Source organism: Myotis davidii, unplaced genomic scaffold, assembly GCF_000327345.1.
Source record: "Myotis davidii unplaced genomic scaffold, ASM32734v1 scaffold242, whole genome shotgun sequence".
Taxonomy (NCBI): Eukaryota; Metazoa; Chordata; class Mammalia; order Chiroptera; family Vespertilionidae; genus Myotis; species Myotis davidii.
Window position 1 is genome coordinate 3,083,581 of NW_006295821.1, and position 10,647 is coordinate 3,094,227.

Here is a 10,647-nt window from a genome sequence, read left to right on the forward strand (position 1 = left end):
CTTTCTTCTTCCTCATATATCCAAACTTGTGAAGTTTCCTGCCACGAGAGACAAGATCTTATACCTTTATCGTCCCCCTAGGAAGCTTCTGACACTATCAGGGAAAAATTCAACAAGCATACTTCTACACTTAATCAAAATAAGATCCTCTCAACTACAACAATTCTCCTCTTTCAATTAAGAAGACTCAGCATGATGAATAGTAATTAAAGCCCAGATACCAGGGAGCAAATTTGTAATATAGTCATGTTCACTTGCAGATTCTACTGGAATGTCCATTGTCCACAGATGTTATCATGTTGGATATCAGAAACAATAAATGCTGAGCACATAAGTAGGTGTTTGCCTCAAAACTGGACATCTTTTTTATATTTGTCCATTTTTTTTTGTAACCACATTCCTTTTTGTATACTAAACAAAGTCATTTGTTTTGACAGGATTTTATTCTCTAGCAGTTAAGACAAGGTGCTATGAATAGAAAATAAATATTTTACATAAGAAAAATGCATTCTGTTGTCTGATAGTTTGGCAACCAAAATTTTCTATTAAATTGCACCTCTAGGCTTTTTATATATAATGATGCTTGATAGCCTGGGGAGATTTCAAAGTTCTGATGCGCTTTCTGAATAATAAATCATGTTATTTTCTGACATGACAGTATGTGGATTGTGTTTTATTCAAGTTCTATTAAGACATATTATCTCTATTTATTGGCATTTTTGTGATAATATTCCAGACTGGCATCCTTCATTTAAGATAAATGATGACAATTTTCCATTGAAATAATTTAATAATGCAATTTCTATTGATATGTCATTGCAAATAAAGATAATAATTAGACATCACATTGCCTTTTAAATAAGGGGTTGACTAAAGAAATGCAGAGATTTTCAAAAAATATCACTTTCCATCCCCACTACTCTTTTAAACAAATAAAGTACAGCTATGGTGTCTGTTATGCAGGAACATTACTTCAAATTGGACAACCATTAATATTCAAGGTCAGGTTCATTCTGAAAACATTGATTAAACACCAAAAATGCACAGAAATTGTGACTAAATAAGAGATAGTCCCTGCCTAGAAGTCATAGTATAGCAAGAAAAGCATATATATCTCTACCCTTTTCTCAGGGAATAGGGCAATTCAAATAATTGCTTGCTGGAACAGTAGTCAAACAAAATAAGCCATTCAGAGAAAGACAAATACCATATGATCTCACTGATCTGTAGAATCAAATGAACAAAAGAAACTGAGGAACAAAATAGACCAGAGGCAGGAATACATGGAACAGACTGACAGGTGTCAGAGGGGATAGAGGACTGGATGAAAAAAGGTGAAGAGATTAGGCAAAGAATATATATGTATAGCCCCTGGATACAGACAAATAGTGTGGTGATGGTGACGGCCAAGGAGCGTGGGTGGGGTAAGGCGGATGGATGGAGGTGGGCAAATGTGGGGGGAAATGGGAGGATACTGTCTATAATAGTGTCAACAGTAAAAACAAAATAAAAAAAGAATTATACAGCTACCAAAGGTTATACTAGAGGAAACATAAGGGGGCCTTTAATGCAAACCTTCTTTGATTCCATGATTCTAGGACACTTTAACAAAGTAAGGAAACAGAAAAAAATGCATTAAATATATTTTTAAAATTTTTCACAATTAGATTAATCCTATTTCATATCCAATATAGAAATCCATCAACAGTGTTTTTCAAACTCCTAGTGTATACAGATCACTAGGGAATCTCGAAAAATTTGCAGATTTCAATTAATAATTTAATAAATCATTGAGATTTTGCAGCCTCAAAAAGTTCACTTTGCTTACCAAGGCATTCACATACTTTCAGCTCTTGGCTGGGAAAACACACACACACACACATACAAAACAGAACAAAGACATAGCTCCAGATGGCTAGGTATTCGAGGCCAGTGGTTCTCAAAGGGTTGTTCACGTATCAGCAATGTCAGCATCACCATTAGAAATGAGAATTTCACAGCCTCACCTAGGCCTACTGAGTGGGAAACTCAGGCGTGCTGCCCTGGAATCTGTTTTAACAAGCCTAGAGTGATTCTCATGGGCAATAATGGGGAACAGCTGTTCTCAGCAATGTTTGGGAAGTTACTACTGCTGCCCAAACTCCAATTTACCAAGACCCGTGACCCTCTGATATCATATGCTACTAGCAGGTCCTACCCAGCCGTGGGCAAACTATGGCCCGCGGGCCGGATTCGGTCCGTTTGAAATGAATAAAACTATTGAAAAAAAAGACCGTACCCTTTTATGTAATGATGTTTACTTTGAATTTATATTAGTTCACACAAACACTCCATCCATGCTTTTGTTCCGGCCCTCCGGTCCAGTTTAAGAACCCATTGTGTCCCTCGAGTCAAAAAGTTTGCCCACCCCTGTACCTTACCCCTCACCACAAGACACACCAGGGGGTCCTGGGATTTTAATTTGTATTGATTGGCATGTGAAAGGTCTTGGGTGAATTTGGAAATCTATTACTTTAAACTTGTTTAGAGGGAGATTTTAAACTCATTAATCCAAAGACCACTTGTACTTAAACAAGTGGGAAGGATTACTTTGAATGCCCAAACTATTATGTGTGGAAAATATATTGCAGTTCTTCCCTATAAATAGGAGACAGTGTGTCTATTTACATCTTTAAAGTTTTAACACACAGATATTTTGACAATCCGAAATATAAACCTGCAGGTTAAACATATTCCTTCTCCAAATAATTTATCGTGACTTGTGGCCAATTTTATTTTCTCTTCTGCATATATTCCATCAGTTTTTTTTTTAAAAGATAGCTGAAGAAAATTCATATGATTTTTATATGCTTCTCTGTGTTTTTGTGAAATTTACCAAAACACACAATGAGGAAATGCTACTTCTTTCTTTTGAAAAAACAAATGTTAAAGAAATTGAATATAGGGTTTTAGTCATAAATACTATGCCCTTTGTTCTGAGCTAAATATTTCTAACTTATTGATTTAAGTTTAGCAGCTTCTCCAGACTAGTGACTCAAATGGAACTTCTGGTCAAAAAAATTCTCAAAATCTCTTTTCTTAAAATGAATAGATCGTCAAAAATATTTTTCCATACTCTATTGTACAGTTAGTTTGCAACCTTAAATCCTAGATTTTATTCTTACATCTTTATTACTATTTTATATCAAAACTATTTTAAAATTTCATCTTTTTATATAGGATTAACAAATGCTTTCCGGTTTTTATTTTGTCTGCCCCCCCCCTTTTATTGATTCCTTAAAATCAGACATTTTCACCTGTTTTAATAAAGCTTTATCATCAAAAATAGGTGATGGTCTAAATTTGGCCCATGAATTTTTTATCAGCCCCTAATCTAAAAAAATGTTTTGTTCATAGATATAAAAAAGAAAATAATCACATATACATATTCTTCCTTCAAATAATAACCTTTATGTAAACATTATAGGTGACAATTTTGTAAATCTTTAAATCCAAGAAATGCACCAAACTTAAGAGAACCTGAAAATGATTTCCAAGGTATCAAAGTTTAGCAACTTTTTACATTAGCTTTATTAGTGCATTTCCTTGTTTCCCAGAGTATTTTGTTTCTTCTGGATGGGGGAAAATGAATAATAAAAGCAACACCATAACAAAGGAAAAGACCAGAAAGACCCTCGTTGCAATATGGTCGGCATGCTCTACTGAACAATGAACAGTGTTTCACGAACAAAATTTACCTTGACAGGCAATCTGAGAAGGACAGGCGAACAGGGTATCCGTATCGGATGATCTTCACCATCGCCAGGACCCCAATATATTGTAGCTGAGCAGACACGTAAAAATTATCAAAGGTATCTGGCAGCTTTGAGTTATTGGGCTTGATGCAATGAATAAAGTGTGGAGTGCACTTCTGAAGTTTTCCAATAATATCCGTTAGAGATTTCTAAGGAGAGAAGTAAAACCAAACTGATTCTTCAAAGACAACAAAATATAAAGCAGTTTTTAAGTAAAAATCTTTATCTTCAGCCCTGACTGGTTTGGCTCAATGGCTAGAGCATCGGCCTGCAGACTCAAGGATCCCAGGTTTGATTCCAGTCAAGGGCATGTACCTTGGTTGCGGGCACATACCCAGGACAGGGTATGCAGGAGGCAGCTGATCCATGTTTCTAGCTCTCTATCCCTCTCCCTTCCTCTCTGTAAAAAAATCAATAAAATATATTTTAAAAAAATCTTTACCTTCGATCAGGACTTTAAAAGTTATGCCTTCACTCACTCTGTGTGTGTGTGTGTATGTGTGTGTGTAAAGGTACTCAAGTGGTCCAAAATGGGGCAGGGGAAATTCTATATAAACCCTCTACAGTTGATATGATCAAAATTTAGGTTTTAGAATCAGAAAACATCACTAACCCTGAGTTGTGAAGCAATGGTGACTGGACCTCCTCGTTCCAGTCTTTGAAGAAATGTAGAAGTTCCTTTCTTTTTCAATAACTATAAAGAAAACAAAAACAAAGAAAGGGTGGGAAAATTTACTTTACTAAATTCCATTTAGAAGAAAAAAAATTAACTCTCTCATCCATGTAAATTCTCTGACAGGCAGATATAGATTTAAAACAGACTATAAAAATCAGTATCAAATGATTTTCTGTAACACTACCATAATGTTGGGGAAATGGGAAACTACATATAAAATAACAACCATTACTACCAACCCTTCAAGTAGGTGGCTGTAAGCATCCGCGCCCACTTTAATTTGAAATTAAATATAGATCCAGACTCACTTGTTAGTACAATAAACTCGCCCTGGTATTTTTACTAGTTGTATAACTAACTGTCCACATTTATCATGAAATGTCACTGACTCTAGGGCAAAATAACACTATTTTATGTTACAAAGATTTGATGTTTTAACAACCATTGGTTTGTTTCCTTAAGATTAACTATGATTCGTTTCTCACCCTTTATTTTTCCCTACCCTTCCTTTTCTTCATTTTAAACTACAAAACGTTTGCCTGGCTGTGAAAAAGAACAATAGACTATTTTCTGTGATAAGTAATTAAATACACCTCTTAAAAGAAAAAAATCATGTGTAGTGAAGATTAAATCATAATGGAGATTAAAAAAAAAAGTCAGTTAAAATGAAGCCAGGGGGAATGGAGAAATAAAGGGCACAAGGAAATTAATTAAATTCTACCATGGTCTAAAAGGAATCTCAACCACTAATGTACCTTTACATTTCACAAAATCATACAGACTTAAGCCAACATATCTAGTGATCCAAAATCAGTTATCTTTAAATAGAAAGATCTTTATAGAAGAAAATATTCTAATAAAAATCTTGTCAATTTGGTGTTATTGCTGCCATGGCAATAGCTCTTTTCCTTCCATTAAGATCAACTGTCAAACAGAAATGATTAATTATCACTGATGAGGGACTGTCAAATGACGTGACTGGTCCAGGATCAACCTTTTCCTACAAACAGGAAGCCCAGTGTGACGCTCCGTTAAAAAGTGGGCTGACTCCTACCTACTCTGCCAGTCACAGGGGAGGACGTGCAGGGATGAGGGCAGTCTGAACAGAAGTGAGGAATGGAACACTTAAGGAGTAATCATAATAAATAAATCTCCACCCCTTGAAATTAAACATTCAATATCCCTTTCTGGGTGGAGGAACTACTGTGAGTTATCTCTCTTCTGCAGTCCTTTAGGGAAAAGACTAATGGCATCTATGCCTGGTAATGTTTAATAATTAAGGTTAAAAATTACAATTTAGAGGTGTGCGGTGATTTCTTGCTCTTGATTTCCAGGATGATTGAGAAAGGAAGGGCCAACAGGTTCAATGAAACCCTCAGGGATAGAGATCTTCCTTATAAAGGGTAAATCTTTGTCTTTTTTTATGTAAAAGGTGCCATTTTTGTATTCAGTGAGATTGAATTCCTGTGATCATATAGCTATATCAAAGGATCCCCAAGTCTCAGGCCTAGGAAACACACACACACACAGAGAGAGATTTCTAATATGTTATACACATTTCTGCCACTCTTCTAAAATAGAGCTGATTTTAATTATGCTTTCATTTTAATTGGTAAGCTAAAATGCATTCCAGCAAGCTACAACTGAGTATCTAAAAATGATTGTCCTGGACACCTTCCCAATCATATTTCTCATCTTTTATGGTTTTGGTAGAGGCAAGCAAAACAAACTGGGCCACACTGAATTTTAAACTGAACACATTTCAGTTTGAAAAGACTCTGTACTGAATTTGTAGTTCTATTTCACAAATAGTTTGAACCATTAGGTTGTAAGAGCAGCCACACTTGTGTGAGACAAATACACATTTGAAAAAATAGTATAATAAAAAAATAACTTAAATTTCTACAAAATATGCAGTAAAAACATTCTAGCACCTGAAAAAGGAACTGTTTTTGTGAGAAACTGCAATTTATGTTCCGAGACTTAAAACCTCTCAAGTAATTAATGTCAACAGAATAAGGTAGCTAAGTTAATTCCACCTTAGCCTACTAGCCCTAAATTTACTTCCCATTCATCACAGAGACAGTCATAGAGATGAAACATAAATAGGATGTTGCACAGACAACCAACACAATTACAAATACTGTATTTGCTATTGAAATTTCACTGGAAAGTACTTTCCTATACTGGTCCCTCTTTCTGTGTTTATACTTCAAGTAGGCATGCTTTCATTTAATTTTTAAAAATGAAAATAAAAATTTCTTTCCTTTACTAATTATAATTGTGCTTTCTTAAAAAAAAGAAGCAAACATTCTAAGCAAACTTAAAAACAACCAAATGGCAATCACAAAATTCCTACCTTACTAAGTTCTAGATAATTCCTGTTTTCTCCAATAGTTGAAGAAGCTGTCATTTTCTTATTGAGCAGGGCAGATTTATGTCCTCTGAATTTAAAGGAAGGATAGGAAGATAGAAGGGATCCTGTTTGTGACAGTTTCGACTGGAACAAGTGATTGATCACGACATTTTCACTAGCTAGGAAATAAATAAATGAATATTGTAAGGTGGCACTAACATTGTTATTTACATTATACTTACTCCTCTTCCAAGTCCTTCAGCTAGTAACACATTCAGAGTGGAAGATGTAATTGAAGAGCCCATCTTTCCCTTTGCCACTCTCTGTTTTATTTTCCCCACAATGCATTATACCACTTGATGAATTCTGACCGCCCTTGCCCTTGGCCAGGTGTCCTGATCTATGTTTCCCAGTTCTCCACCTGAGTGCTTGGTCCCTCACTCTCTAATTGTCACTTACTACTCTCCTAGCTGTCTGAGCAGAATCTTAACTGATCAATCCTAAGGGGCTTTAATGCACTTGCCCAAGTCATGAAGACATGGATTCTCTCAGGAACTCCTCTTGCAGGAAAGTAACTACCCAGGAACATGCTTCCCAAGAATCTAAGCTGTCTCAGGGTTGGATGTAAGTACCTATGAGACTATTTGGTAACTGCCAATCCGTACTCTTTAATCCCTTCACCTTTGTTACTCAGTGCCCCCACACCTCTCCCCTCTGGCAACCATCAGTCTGTTCTCTGTGTCTATGAGTCTATTTCAATTTGGTTTGTTCATTTAGTCTGTTCTTTAGATTCACATATAAGTAGGGAATATAGTCAATACAATTGTAATAACTATGTATGGTACCTGGTGGGTACAGGAACTATTGGGGAAAACACTTTGGAAAGTATACTTCCAGAAGGCACTTTTCTTGTGTTACCTCTATCTATATATAGGCAGGTTTTTAAGGTTTAGTTTCCTTTTCTTTAAAATGACCATGACACTAGCTACTTTGAGGATTGCTACAAGATTAAAATGTGAAATAGTGTGCATAAATAATTTAGGATAATGCTCAGCCCATCAGACAGTTAGCAATGTTTTGTACCAAAGCCATTTTACCTTTTCTACACCCATATAATTTTGCTTGTCCAGGCTAACATATTTATTACCAATGCACTCCGTGCAAAGTCATTCTATGAATAAACAAATAGACAACTAGGGAGAACTGTCTCATTTTACCTTTTCTACACCCATATTATTTTGCTTGTCCAGGCTAACGTATTTATTACCAATGCACTCGTGCAAAGTCATTCTGTGAATAAACAAATAGACAACTAGGGAGAACTGTCCAGAGAGGGAAGACATGGTCATGGAATGCAAGAAGGCAAAAAGAAGCCCTTTGGTGTTAGATGAAAAATAGAGGTAATAGCATAAATTCATGACTTTAATATATAACTATATAGATATCTATAGATATAAAAGCCTAAGTGACCATTTGACCGATAGCTATGATGCACACTGACCACCAGGGGGCAGATGCTCAAGCATGAAAACACACAAGCATGAAAACATGGAACATACTGATGAATCTCAGAGGGAAAGGGGGAGGGTGGTGGTGGAAAGAGATTAACCAAAGATCTTATGTGCATACTAGAGCGATAGCTATGATGCGCACTGACCACCAAGGGGCAGATGCTCAACACACAAGCATGAAAACATGGAACGTACTGATGAATCTCAGAGGGAAAGGGGGAGGGCGGTGGTGGAAAGTGATTAACCAAAGATCTTATGTGCATACTAGAGGCCTGGTGCATGGATTCGTGCACCGGTGGGGTCCATCAGCCTGTCCTGCGGGGAGGAAAGAAGGAAGGGAGGAAGGAAGGAAAGGAGAGAAGAGAATGGTAGAGAGAGAAGTTTGACATCCCCTGAGGGGTCCCAGATTGTGAGAGGGCGCAGGCCAGGCCGAGGGATCCCACCAGTGCATGAATCATGCACTAGGCCTCTAGTATTTTTATATATTTGCATATTTTCTATATCTATATCTTAAATTTGGTAGTTCTGAAAGAGCCAAAAAGCCATGATACCACAATAGAAATGAGCTCACGAGGCCCCCAGACCTTCGTGTTTAAGAATAAATACTATTCTACTCTAAAATAAATCAAGGCTTCTTGGACACATGGCTGATTCTATATCTGAGGCAAGGGAGAAAAGCCTGGAACATCTTGGAAGAAAAAAAAAATTCAAGGAAGTGCTAAAAGTATGAGAACCTGTCAAAAAGACATAGGAGGCTCTCACTGGCCACATGTTGGCAATTTCAACATCAAAATAATAATAGTAATGGATTATGATTCATTGAGTAAAATAAGGGAATCAAGAAGAAACTAGACTTTTGGTGGTGAGCACATAACAAAGTATACAAATACCAAATTACAGTGCTGTACACCTGAAATTTATAGAATGTTATCAAACAATATTACATCAATAACATTTTTAAAGAGACAAGGAAAAAAACAAAAGAATTTATGAGTTCATATTGATAATTAATTAATCAGAAAGATGAGTTCTTATAGTAGAATTTACTGTTGATGGAAAAAATGGGTTAGAAAACCATAATCTTGCAACCATAGAGAAATCATTAATTTAGGTAGGAAGCATTCATTTATGCAAAACTAATGGGTGGAAGTTTGATGAGGACAAAAATATTTACATTGTCTCAAAGTGCTTCCTTAAAAAGTACTTATCAAAGAAAAAACAGTGACTTTTGATTAAAAAAACAAAACAAAAAACCTGAAGTATGCCACCTTCAAAAGTGATCAAGGATAACTGGTAAAGTTTTACAGGGGCTCATAATTAGACATTACTATTATTGTATCGATGTTACATATTCTGAGAATTTACTGATGTTATATAAGATAATACTCTTGATCTTATACCAGAGTTTTAGGAATAAAGATGCATTTGACTTAATCTCAAATGAATCAAAAATATATGTATATACACACACACCAAGGGAAGGAAGGAAGGAAAGAAGAAATAAAAGAATAAAGGAAGGAAGAGAGGGAGGGAGGGAGGGAGGGAGGAAGGAGGAAGGGTACAAAGGAAGGAAGGAAGGAAGGGAGGGAGGAAAGAAGGAAAGGAGAGAAGAGAAGAATGGTAGAGAGAGAAAAAAGAATAAAAGAAAGGAAATGAAAAAATATGGAATAAGGACATATGGGAGATCTTTGAACTTGGTGAATTCTGTCTTCTTCCTCAATGTGCCTAAATCCTGAAGTGTTTAGAATAAAGCAAGAATCACTAGTTTTTCTCTTGGAAATTTTAGCAAGTTTACACAAAAGAATGGCTTTAAAATGTTGGGACTCTATTAAAATAAGGAGAATTGCAATATCACTAGCCATCATATCCTCATTCTAAATATATATTCTATGACCATAAAATACAAAAATAAGAAAATATCATTGTACCACTTGGAAAACATGCTGTATATAAAATCTTTATAGAATGTGTGGGTTAACTGAAAGTATGTTATAAATGAAAGTTCAAATATTGAAAAACAATAAGACATTTCCAATAAGACATTTGATGATAATCAATAGGACTGTTTTTTACAATTTCTTCCTTCTATGTGGTATTATTCCAAGTCCATATTTTATCATTAGTCTCAGTCTTTCAGAGAACTCACAAAAACCCTAAGTTCTAAGAGGCAAGCAGAGTAATTCCCTGTGTAAAACAATATATTGTAACTGTGCTGTTTGGCTTAAGGCAAGTATGTTCCTCAAACCAGAAGTGATAGGAATATCTTACTTCCAGCTTAAAGGTGTCCCCTTATTTCATGAAAGACTATCA

At 35.7% G+C, this 10,647-nt stretch overlaps 1 protein-coding gene across 1 annotated transcript in view; it reads right to left on the reverse strand.

Moving 5' to 3' along the window:
- The window catches only part of MYO16 (myosin XVI), a 439,204-nt gene that overhangs the window by 157,257 nt on the left and 271,300 nt on the right, over positions 1-10,647 (reverse strand). The window contains exons 25-27 of the mRNA XM_006770695.2: positions 6,830-7,005; positions 4,408-4,488; positions 3,738-3,943 (exon numbers count right to left, since the gene is read on the reverse strand). Coding sequence (XP_006770758.1) covers positions 3,738-3,943; positions 4,408-4,488; positions 6,830-7,005 — 463 coding nt within the window. The remainder of the gene's footprint in view (positions 1-3,737; positions 3,944-4,407; positions 4,489-6,829; positions 7,006-10,647) is intronic.